Here is a 12860-nt window from a genome sequence, read left to right as displayed (position 1 = left end):
TGATGTTCTTTTCCTGCTTCTAGTCTGAAGCCCATCTGGTTCATTCTGTACACAGCGGTCAAAGTCCGCTTTCCCAAACCCGGATCCAGTGTTGTCCCTTTCCCGTCCCATACCCTTCCGTCACTCCCCATTCTCTACAAACTCCTTCGCCTAATATTCAAGACCTTTCTTGAGTTGACCAATATACATTTACTTTGTAGGCCCTATCTCTTCTCACCATCCCTCCTCTCCACCACACACACTTTAAGGTTTAGTAGACCAGGTGTCTCAAGTTCCCTGAGGACAAGGTCCAGTCTCTCTTCCTCTTCCAGGATTCTGCACACACTGTCCCTCTGCCTGGGGCTCCTCAGCTGGCTAACTCCTTCTTGTCCTTCTGCATAGGCAGGAGGTCACTCCTGATCCCCAGGTCTGAGTAGGGGCACCATCTCAGAATTACCCCGACTCCTGGAACCTCCACCATCATAACACTTGCCAGCTGTCTACTCCTGAATCTCTCTTTGGCAAAATAGGCTGCGAGCCATGGGAGAGCAGAGACTGTGTCTGTTCTCTGAGGCCCCAGCATTCTTTCCAGGGCCTGGAGCTGTGGGGGGCTTGTCCAGTGAGTACATGGGTGAGGGACCAAATGGGAGAGCTGGTTTCACCTGGGTGTGTGTGCCCCAATCACAGAGTGAGGAAAAAAATTTTAATTAATGCAAAAAAAAATTTATGATGAACAAAACACTACAATTTTCAATGAGGACAGGATCATAATAGTGCCAAGCAGACCCATTTTAGAACCTGGGGCAAAAAGAATATTGATTTCGATTTTTTTAAGATATTGCATTCAAATAGTATTTATCTTTTTTTTTTAAGATTTTATTTATTTATTTGACAGATCACAAGTAGGCGGAGAGGCAGGCAGAGAGAGAGGAGGAAGCAGGCTCCTCACTGAGCAGGGGGCCCGATGTGGGGCTCAACCCCAGGACCCTGGGATCATGACCTGAGCCGAAGGCAGAGGCTTAACCCACTGAGCCACCCAGGTGCCCCATAAATGGTATTTATCTTGATCACTGAGGTTTTCAGTGTCCCCTTATATTTTGCTCTTACATGAACTCCTCTACAAACCTTACCCCAGTCCTGGTCCTGGTGGGAAGGCTTTCTCAACAGGCCTGGACAGGCATGGCACAGGGGACAGGGCCCAAGCAGATGTCCTGGGTTGGATCCTCTGGCTGTAGACTCTTTCCAGTGGAGAGTTTCCCGCACCCCACTAAGCTGGAGCCTGAGCCCAAGAGGAAGGGACCTACTTAGGGGTAGCGTTGGATGGTGAGGATGGGAAAGGGTGTGACTTCCTCAAATACCCAGAGTGAACACCACGCACTGCCCAGCCATGGACTGCCTCCCCGCCTTTCTGAGGTCCCAGGGAGAGGATCCCCCAAGGCATTGAAGGCCCAAGAGGGGAAAGAAACAAGGCCAGTCCCAGAGAAATGGGCACTTCAGGCTCAAAGGAAAGACGAGGGGGCTGAGATTATGCAGCAATGATTTTATTTATTTATTTATTTTTAATTTAAGTTTTCAGTTTTAATTCCAGTATAGTTAGAATCCAGTGTTATATCAGTGTCTGGTGTACAATATAGTGATTCAACAACTCTACTTTATTCAGTATTCATCATGGTAAGTGCACTCTTAATCCCCATCACCTGTTTCACCCATCCCCCCAAGCCCCCCCTCTGGTAATCACCAGCATGGGCTCTATAGCTGAGAGTCTTCTTTGGTTTGTCTCTCTCTCTCTCTTTCTCTCTTTTTCTTTCCTCTTGTGGAGCAGAGACTTTAAAATCTTTTGGTCTTAGCACCTCCTTAAAAATTATTGAGGACCCCAGAGAGCTTTTGTTTACATGGGATATATCTATCAGTATTTTCTTTTTTTAAAAGATTTTATTTATTTATTTGAGAGAGAGCGACAGAGATAGCAACAGAGATAGCGAGAGAGAGCACGAACCAGGAGGAGAGGGAGAAGCAGGGCTGGATCGCAGGACCCTGGGATCATGACCGGAGCTGAAGGCAGACACTTAACCCACTGAGCCACCCAGGTGCCCCCCATCAGTATTTTTCATATTCAAAATTAAAACTAAGATTCTTGAAACATTTTTAAAAATACAAAACCCAGGGACGCCTGGGTGGCTCAGTTGGTTAGGCAGCTGCCTTCAGCTCAGGTCATGATCCCAGCGTCCTGGGATCGAGTCCCACATCGGCCTCCTTGCTCGTCAGGGAACCTGCTTCTCCCTCTGCCTCTGCCTGCCATTCTGTTTGCCTGTGCTCGCTCTCTCTCCCTCCCTCTCTCTCTGACAAATAAATAAATAAAATCTTTAAAAAAAAAAATACAAAACCCAGGGGCGCCTGGGTGGCTCAGTGGGTTAAACCTCTGCCTTCGTCATGATCTCAGGGTCCTGGGATCAAGCCCCACATTGGGCTGCCTGCTCAGCGGGGAGCCTGTTTCCCCCCTCTCTCTGCCTGCCTCTCTGTCGACTTGTGATCTATCTCTGTGTCAAATAAATAAACAAAATCTTTTTTTTTTTAAGATTTTATTTATTTATTTGACAGACAGAGATCACAAGTAGGCAGAGAAGCAGGCAGAGTGAGAGAGGGAAGCAGGCTCCCTGGGATCATGACCTGAGCTGAAGGCAGAGGCTTAACCCACTGAGCCACCCAGGCACCCCTAAATAAATAAAATCTTTAAAAAAATACAATACCCAGTAATAAGCTCATTCCATGTTAACACAAACAACATTGTTAGCAAAAAATTAGCTAACAATTTCAAAACAAATAATTTAGAGTGGCCTTGATTTAGATTTGGATGCAAATCTGTCTAATGATGGGTTTAATACAAGACAGCTAGATCTCATGTCTGCTTCTGCATTCCATCTATCCTGGTATGTTGTTTGGTTGGAGTACATGAAGATCTGCCTTTACACAGATGCATAATTATAGTGGGAGGGATATTTTAATGTCTTTTTCAGATATTAATGATGTTCTTCTTTGATACTACATCAAAGCTCCATAATGGTATTTCTAAAAAAAGCCAGTTGCAATGTGGAACCTCAGCCATACCAGAGAACCTTCTGTAATCCGGTGTGCAGCCGTGTTTTGATCTGTCTTGCCCTTTGATTCTTTTACCCATGCATAATTTTGAAACTGACCTTCCTCATTTGGAAAATACCGGTTCACTAAGTTAAGCAGAATTTCCAAACACGGACCTTTCACTGTAAAATTTTTTTCGTTAGTATCGCCACCAATCTCATCCGAAAATTCTTTAAGGATTGGGAAGCTGTCAAACTCATGCAGGCAGATACAGCTTTTCCGAAGATGCTAATTTTCTTCAAAGTTCGAATTTTATCATTGGCGATGAATATTGTTGTTTGTTTTCCTTGAGGCGATGGGCTCCCTTTGTTCATATCTGAGCAAACATGATACCCAAGTTTGGAAAACCATAGCGGGCCAGTCATTTTTTTTCAAGTGATAGTGATGATCTATAAAAAAGTTCAACTTACAGCTCAGTTGCTCAAGGGCTTTTCCTAGAGACAACCACTGACTTCAGTGTGCAGAAGCATTTCCCATTTTGACACCCAGAATATTAAAAAGATGGGCACTCAAGATTTAATAAAATTAATAATTCCCTTGTTTTATCAAGGAAATCAAATTCTTTTTTTTTCACTGAGTAGTGCCTGGCTGTGAAAAATACAGCTCTTACTCCCATTTGGTGCCTCTGCCTTGATTTGTGCTAAGGAGCCAGAGGTTTTCTTCACCCCTTACCATCAGCGCAAATGTCAACACAGTGAAAAGGGGAAATAATGTTTTGGTATTATTGTGATAATATATATATTTTTTAAGATTTTATTTATTTATTCAACAGAGAGAGACACAGTGAGAGAAGGAAGAGAAGCAGGGGGAGTGGGAGAGAGAGAAGCAGGCTTCCTGCCCACCAGGGAGCCCAATGAGGGGTTTGATCCCAGGACCCTGAGATCATGACCCGAGCCAAAGGCAGATGCTTAACCCATTGAGCCACCCAGGTGTCCCTATGACAATACTTTTGACCTCATGGATTCTCTGAAAGTTCTCAGGGATATTCCCTTCTCTTCCCTCATTTCTGTGGACCACCCTTTGAGAAGTATCATCCTAGAGCCTTGGGATCAAATGGCAGGACCACGTTTAGGAACGGAAAAGATCCCAGCCTAGTAGAAGTTAGCAATTTCACTGCTGTGGAAGCAGCATAAAACGATGTAATTCACAATGTGACTTGAGGCTGAGTTTTTTGTTCCAAAAGGAATCACAAATATTTATAGGAATAATGAAACCTACATTTATTTAATTTAGCATACACCACACTAAATGGGGCAAAGCACAAAAAGGTTCTCAGTCATCAAAATTCCAGTTAGAGCCAGTTGGTTCTCTTTTCCTTTTTCTTTTTTTTTTTTAATTTACATATTTGAGAGAGACAGAGAGAGAATGGAAAGGGAGAGGTCAGAGGGAGAAGCAGACTCCCCACCGAGCAGAGAGCCCGATGTGGGACTCGATCTGGGGAGTCCAGTATCATGACCTGAGCCGAAGGCAGTTGCTTAACCAACTTAGCCACCCAGCCGCCCCTCTTTTTCTTTTTAGTTGAAGTATAATTGATATACAATATTCTATTTGTTTTGTACAACATAGTGATTTGACAACTGTGTTCCGCTGTGCTTACCACAGGTGTAGCTACCATCGGTCACCCTATGACGTCATTCTAGTCCCATGGGCTATATTCCCTATGCTGCGCCTTTCATCCCTGTGACTTGTTCATTCCATGACTGGAAGCCTGTACCCCGCCTTCGCCCATTTTGCCCATCCCCACACCTCCCGCCCCTCTGGCAAGCATGGCTCGTGCCCTTTATTTATGGGTCTGTCTCTGCTTTTAGAGCCAGGTAGTTCTTTAAACTCACCTGTAAGAATCTAGAGGCTTCTTCCAGTGTTTCCTCTGCTCCAGAGCTCCCAAAGCGATCCTTGTAAACACCGAGGTCTCTCACCCACTCCGTTACTGGTTCATGGTGCTGGGAAGAGTGCTGAATAGACAAGGCCCTTGTTCTCTGGGGCTCACAGTCACGTGGGAGAGTGTTTGAACCACAGAAACACGACCAGGATCACAACTGGGCTAGGGTTTACAGAGAAGTACAGGGAGCTTGGAGGCAGGACTGGACCTGGCCTGGTGAGGGCCTCTCTGAAGGTAAGGTTTGAAGCACGAGCTAGAATGGCCGGGTAGAAATGGGGTGTGGTTGGGAAAGAGGGTTCAAAGCGTAGGCATGGGTGTAGCTTGCAGGCAGAGGCAGGAAAGGTCTGAGCATGTTTGAAGACCCACCAGGGAGCTCCATTTTGACTGGACCCTGGTGGGAAGAGAGCAGGAGATGAGGACAGAATGGGAGTAGAGGTCAGGGCCAGGGCCTCCAACGCGGTCCTTTTCTCAGTTTCTACACCGTGCTCTGCTCCTTCCTGCCTCCGTCTTGGACCCATGTAGATGCCTCTGCCTGGAACATTCTTCCTCTCTCAGGTCTCCAAGGAAATGTCGCCGCTTTTCTAAGTATATTTGTTTGTGTTCTCCAGATCAGCACCCCCTTTTATTTGTCTAGCAACTCTTGTTTGCTTACATCCTTTTTGTCCATCTGCCCTGTGAGACTCAGTTCCCCGAGTGCTGGCCGGTGCCGTCACGTTCACCCCGTAGCCTGTGTGGGCCGGCCATGTAGTTGGTGCTCAGAAATGTTTGCTGGTGGAATGTGTGAAGGAACAAACACACACAGAGCTGGGTTTGAGATCCTGGCTCCACCCTTTAACAGCTGTGTGACCTTGAACAATCACCAAACACCTGATACTGTTTCCTATTCTGTAAAATGGGGTTTTACTTCCTATCTCAGAGGGCTTTCGTGAGACTAGAATGAGGTAGTGCTCGGGGAGCACCTGGGTCCGAAGGAGCGTCTTAGTCCTAATTCTGTTCTCTTTTCACTGTTCTGGGACGTATGATGAGCCTTGGGCCTTGCTTAACCCCGTCTGGGTCTCCTGCCCTTCCATTCCCCCCACCCCTGCCAGCTGCAACACAAAATTCAGAGTGGCTTCTAGCTTCCTGTGCTGGCAACAGAGTGGGAGAAACAAGAGAGGAGGGAGCCACTGGTTTTGATGGAAAGTGAGTGGTGGTGAGGATGCTGTTGAAACAGACCAGATTGTGGGTAGTGGGATTAGGGTGAGTTTAATCTTCTTTTATATATATATATATATATATATATATATATATAGAGAGAGAGAGAGAGAGAGAGAGAGAGAGAGAGAGAATGGTGGTGGGGAGGGGCAAAGGGAGAAGGAAAATCTTTTTTTTTAATTAATTAATTTTTGAGAGAGAGAGAGAGAGCGTGCACACATGAGCGGGGGGGAGGAGCAGAGGGAGAGAGAGAATCCCAAGCAGACTCCACACCCTGGGCACAGCTTGACTCGGGGCTTGATCTCATGACCCTGAGATCATGACCTGAGCCAAAATCAAGCTGGACGCTTAACTGACTGAGCCACCCAGGTGCCCCTTTAATATACTTTTGTAAAGGCTTTTTGTTTTGAAATAATTTTAGGCTTCCAGAAAAGCTGCAAAATAGTACAAAGAGTGCATGTGTGCCCTTCGCTCCGCGTTCCCTAAGGTTAACAATGTACAAAACCATAATGCAATGATCAAAACCAGGAAATGAACATTGATATTATTTTAATTATAGACCTTATTTGAACTTTACCAGTTTTTCCACTAATGATCTTTTTTTGTTCTTGGATACAATCCAGGATCCCACATTGTATTTAGCTGCCATACGTTTCCTTAATATCCTCTGATCTATGGCAGTTCCTCAGTCTTTCTTTATTGCTCATGACCTTGACATTTTTGATCAGTCATTTTGTATAATGTCTCACAATTTGGGTCTGTCCGATGTTTTCTTGTGACTAAATTGAGATTATGCACTTCCTGCGAGAAAACCGCAGAAATGATGTTATAGCCTTTTCAGTGCATCATATCAAGGGTACCTGAGGTGGGTGTATGTCTTACTCATGATGAGTGCATCTTAATCATTTGATTTGATTAGACAATAATACTCAGCTTCTCCACTGTATACTTTTCTTCATCTTTTTCTTTTTTTTTTTTAAAGATTTTTTAAAAGATTCTATTTATTTATTTGTCAGAGAGAGAGAGAGAATGCACAAGCAGGGGGAGAAGCAGGCAGAGGGAGAAGCAGGTTCCCTGCTGAGCAGGGAGCCCGGCCTGGGGCTCGATCCCAGGACCCTGGGATTATGACCCAAGCCAAAGGCAGATGCCCAACCAACTGATGCCACCCAGGCATCCCTAAAAGATTTTTTTTTAAGATTTTATTTACTATTTGACAGAGACAGACACAGCGAGAGAGGGAACAGAAGCAGGGGAAGTGGGAGAGGGAGAAGCCGGCTTCCCGCTAAGCAGGGAGCACGACGCGAGGCTCGATCCCAGTACTCTGGGATCATGACCAGAGCCGAAGCCAGACACTCAATGATTCAGCCACCCAGGAACCCCAAAAGATTTTATTTTTAAGTAATCTCTACACCCAACATGGGGCTCAAACTTACAACCCCGAGATCAAGAGTTGCACGCTCCACCAAATGAACCAGCCAGGCGCCCCTATATTTTTCTTTTCATTAAATTCTTTCTTTTAATTGTTAAAGCAACAAATGCTTCCAAAAAGTTCAAAGGAAGCATGAAATAGGTAAACTTCCCACCAAGCCTATCTCACCGTCCCAAAGGTTACTTATCACTGTCTGCTCTTGAAGCTCTAGCCTTCTTGATCACTTTCTAGATGTCATATACACATATATATGCATATATAATCCCACAAATTTAAAAAATTTTTTTTTACTTAACAATATTATCCAGGGAAAACTTTCCATGTTAGTACAATCAGATATAACTCATTCTTTCTAAAAAAAAAAAAAAAACCAAAAACAAAAAAGCCAACTCATTCTTTCTAATGACTGGCTAGTATTTCATCTTTGGGTCACCCTAATGTAATGCTCTGTATTTTTTATATTTTGTATGAACATGTAAATAATAATAAATTTACTTAAAATAATAATAATAATAAAAAATATTACATAAATTATATAAAATAGAATATTTATTTTATGTATTATGTTTTCATGCATATAATAAATATATTTATTAAAGAAAATAAAATATTTTATAAAATAACATAATATTTATTTATTTATCTAAAAGTTTATTTATTTATTTATTTGACAGACCGAAATGACAAGTAGGCAGAGAGGCAGGCAGAGAGAGAGGGGGAGTCAGGCTCCCTGCCAAGCAGAGAGCCCAATGCGGGGCTTGATCCCAGGACCCTGGGATCCCAGGGTTCAGCCGAAGGCAGAGGCTTTAACCCACGGAGCCATGCAGATGCCCCTAAAATAACATAATATTTATTATTTTAAGAATATTCTACTCCCAATGTGGGGCTTTAACACACTGACCCTGAGATCAAAAGTCACATGCTCTAATGACTAAGCCAGCCAGGAACCCCCATAAATTATTTTTTAAAAATTTTTAAAGATTTTATTTATTTGTCAGAGAGAGCATGAGCAGGGGGTGTGGCAGGCAGAGGGAGAAGCAGGCTCCCTGCCAAGCAAAGAGGCCAATGTGGAACTCCATCCCAGGACCCTGGGATTGTAACCTGAGCTGAAGGCAGACGCTTAACTGACTGAGCCACCCAGGCATCCCCCGCCCCCATAAATTTTTTTTTCAAGATTTTATTTATTCATTTGACAGAGAGAAATCACAAGTAGGCAGAGAGGCAGGCAGAGAGAGAGGGAAGCAGGCTCCCCGCTGAGCAGAGAGCTCAATGCGGGGCTCCATCCCAGGACCCTGAGATCATGACCTGAGCCGAAGGCAGAGGCTTAACCCACTGAGCCACCCAGGCGCCCCCATAAATTATTTTTTAATATAGAACATCTACCATCAAAATTTACATTTCAAATTTCATCAACAGAAAAACATTTAAGTTGTTAGAAAAGTAAAAATTAAGTTAAAAATTAAAAATATTTTAATATAAATTTTCGTATATTCTATCATCAGGAATAGATTATTGAAAACCTTATGTGAAAATAAGCTACTAAATGGAAAGGTATATTTTAAAATGGAGCAAGAGAAAAGAAACTGAATTGCCATTGATTTCATTGAATCTCAGATGCCATTCATTTTAAAAACACACCATTGTTTTATGTAGAAAAAAATTCTGCCAATTAATTGGACGATACTGCCAAAATGTGCAAAATGAGTCTTGGGATTGATTAAATAAGACAGGCCCTTTTGACCCTTCATTAACCAGAATTCCTATGTGGTCTTCCAGGCAAAGGCAGGATTCTACGACCGGCTGCTCCTTCCAACCATGGAGATAGGGGCAAATAATTCCTCTCGCGTGGACTCTGAGTTCCGATATACCCTCTTCCCAATTGTTTACAGCATTATCTTTGTGCTGGGGGTCATGGCCAACAGCTATGTGCTGTGGGTCTTCGCCTGCCTGTATCCTTCCAAGAAATTCAACGAGATAAAGATCTTCATGGTGAACCTCACCATGGCTGACCTGCTCTTCTTGGTCACCCTGCCCCTGTGGATCATCTACTACCACAACCACGGCAACTGGATTCTCCCCAAATTCCTGTGCAACCTGGCTGGCTGTTTTTTCTTCATCAACACCTATTGCTCTGTGGCCTTCCTGGCTGTCATCACTTACAACCGTTTCCAGGCGGTGACCCGGCCTATCAGGACAGTTCAGGCCACCACCCGCAAGCGTGGCTTCTCTGTGTCCCTGGTCATCTGGGTGGCCATCGTGGCGGCGGCGTCCTACTTCTTCGTCCTGGACTCCACCAACGTGGTGCCCGACAAGACCGGCGCAGGCAACGTCACACGTTGCTTTGAGCATTACGAGAAGGGCAGTGTGCCCGTCCTCATCATCCATGTGTTCCTCGTGTTCAGCTTCTTCCTCGTCTTCCTCCTCATCTTCTTCTGCAACCTGGTCATCATCCACAGGCTGCTCAGGCAGCCGGTGCAGCTGCAGCAAAACGCGGAGGTCAAGCGCCGCGCTCTGTGGATGGTCTGCACGGTCCTGGCTGTGTTCATCATCTGCTTCGTGCCCCACCACCTCGTGCAGCTGCCCTGGACACTGGCTGAGCTGGGCTTCCAGAACAACAGCTTCCACCAGGCGATCAATGATGCCCACCAGGTCACCCTCTGCCTTCTTAGCACCAACTGTGTCTTGGACCCCATCATCTACTGTTTCCTCACCAAAAAGTTCCGCAAGCACCTCTCTGAGAAGTTCTACAGCATGCGCAGCAGCCGGAAGTGCTCCCGGGCCACCTCGGAGACTGGCACGGAAGTGATCATGCCGCTCAACCACCTCCCGGTCCCTTCCCTCAAAAAATAGTCGCTGACTATTGGGGCCAAGCCCAGAGCCTTCTCCTCTGTGGACATCGGGGGACTGACCTGGGGGATGAAGGGGTCTCTGTTGTGGTCTGGGTACAAGTGGCCCCTTCAGTATGGAGGCTACCTCGCCAAGGGGAGGGGGGTGATGGCAGGGCCAGATTGCGGGGAAATACAGGACTTGAAAGTGCCCCCTTCGGCCACATAGGGGCACACGTAGCATAACCTTGGCTTGCGACCTCATCCTGAATACCTGAGTCTGAGAGCTCTCCAGGGAATGTCAGGGCCGGGGGCAGACCTTGGGGGCAGATTCTGAGCCACCCTATTCACCCTCCCAAGGCAGCTGCCCTGAGTCAGTATAGACTGAAGTTTAGGGCAACTACTACCTTTGCTACTATAAAGGCAGAGAAGGGGTGTTGGGGAAAGGGATCCTCCCCTGGTTGTCTGGTGGTGTCTCCGGGGAAGACTTTTGAGCTAGGATAGTGCCATCTTGCCTCCATTCAGAGGCACAAGATCTTTGTAACATGTGACTCAGTGGAACCTTTTCCCACTCATCCAACAGCCTGTCCTGAATGGTGCCAGAGAAGGTAAGACATTCACAGGTCAAAAGGTAGGAGGGGGAGGTTGTCTCCGAAGGCAAATGTGTCTCTCTCCACAGGTCTTGCCTCAGGCTTCATTCATCAGCTCTGGGGGAGTGGGAGAGGCATGGTCACATCCATCTGTCTCAACAGTGGATCCTGATGAATTACCTCCTGCAGGGCAGGTCCCCACTCTGGGTGGGCAGAGACCCCCTTGAAGCTAGATTGGGGTCATCCGCAGCTCCACACTGCTCAGAGTTTCCATGAGAAAGCGCACCTGGGCGGAGAAGCACCTGTGTGGGCGGGGCCTCTAGAGTGGGAGGAGCCTGTCAGGTCTCACCTACCACTTAGCTTTCTGGGGCAGGGAGGTGGGCTGGCGGTGTGGGGAGCCCTCCTAATTTAGCTTCCACAAGGTGAGAAGAGCAGTTATAGTCCCAAGGGCCAGCAGGCACTTTGAATTTTGGGTGCAGAAGAGAGGTCTCTCTTCTCTTGAAGACCTCTAAATGCCTCTTTGTCATTTTTGGCAAATATATCCAGATGAGCTTTCCCTCACACCCTGAGCAACTGCAGTGTGAATCTGGTAGCCACAGACCCTCCTTGCTCGGAGAAGCCTTCCCTGGTTTCCGGAGCCCCGTAGTTCTTCTGAAACATCGTCCTCCCTTCCAGCCACGTCTCCATAAAGTGAGATCCTTGTTTCCTATTTTTCTTATCTACCGGGCTGATTCTGACAAATGCTTCCCCATGGGCCAGTAACCTGCTTGGGTCTGGGATAGTAGTTGAGGCTGAACTCAGCCTATGGTGACTAGGTGGAGATTGCAGCAGGACCGAGCTTTGGTGTCACACGGACCCAAGTTCAAGTCTTGGCTTTGTCACTTCCACCCAAGGGATTGTGAGCTGAATTTCCTACCTCATAGGGTTGTTAGGTGTCATGAATACTAAGACAGATACCTCTTGGTCATGGTGATTGCTCGTCCCAGATTCTCCCTTTTTCTGAGAATGCATTCCCCTTTACCCTCTGATAGGAGCTGAATGGATGAGACGTGGGGATCTGGCTCTAGTTGGGCCAGTCAAGTTCTCTGTCTCAGGAATAAGCAGCCAGGCTAAGAGGTGCTGTTTTGGGCTCTGCAGGTCACTAACCTGAAGACGTTCAAGTCTGGAGCTGTGACTGTGTGTGCCTGTGTTTACATGTGTGTGTCCATCTCTGTGTATGAGGTGGAGTGGGGGAGGGTGGATGACCTGCTCAGAGAGAAGATGGAAATGTGCAGAGCCAAGAAGAGACCAGAGGGAGACCAGAAGCCTGGAGAGTGGAGGGCAGGTGCTTCCGGGGCCTGCTGTCCTTTTCTTCCAGACCAGACCCTCTCAAAGCCCAAGATCTGCATTCCTTCCTTTGTGTCCTGTGAGATTCCCTCGTCGGGATGCATTCTTTTGTTTTGCTTAAGCCTATTTGAGTGACTATCTGTGACTTGCATCCCATCTCTGAATAAGATGAATGCTTAGATGCTAAAGCACCATGTTTCTTGCATTTTAGTCATTTGTGTACATACCTCCATACACGGTTTTTCAATATCCATGTGCCATCTGTATGTTTTCTTAATAAATATTTTCCCTAAATTGAGTCACTTTTTATCTATTTACCCAAATGTCCATTAACTGGTGAATGGATAATGAAGACGTGGTGTGTATATATACAATGGAATATTACTCAGCCATCAAAAAGGATGAAATCTTGCCATTTGCAATGAGGCAGATGGAGCTAGAGGTTGTTATGTTAAGTGAAATAAGTCTGAGAAAGACAAATACCATGTAATTTTACTCATATG

At 45.8% G+C, this 12860-nt stretch overlaps 1 protein-coding gene across 1 annotated transcript; it reads left to right on the top strand.

The window, feature by feature from the left end:
• Positions 1-9392: 9392 nt before the first annotated feature.
• PTAFR (platelet activating factor receptor) lies at positions 9393-12655 on the top strand. Its single transcript, XM_032863912.1, has one exon. It carries the CDS (start codon positions 9432-9434, stop codon positions 10464-10466), a length of 1035 nt encoding a protein of 344 aa, XP_032719803.1. The 5' UTR covers positions 9393-9431; the 3' UTR covers positions 10467-12655.
• The last annotated feature ends 205 nt before the right edge of the window (positions 12656-12860 follow it).

The sequence above is a fragment of the Lontra canadensis genome, unplaced genomic scaffold (assembly GCF_010015895.1).
Source record: "Lontra canadensis isolate GAN:19392208 unplaced genomic scaffold, GSC_riverotter_1.0 scaffold25, whole genome shotgun sequence".
NCBI lineage: Eukaryota > Metazoa > Chordata > Mammalia > Carnivora > Mustelidae > Lontra > Lontra canadensis.
The sequence above is the reverse complement of the archived record's forward strand: the minus strand, read 5'-3'. Positions and strand labels throughout refer to the sequence as shown.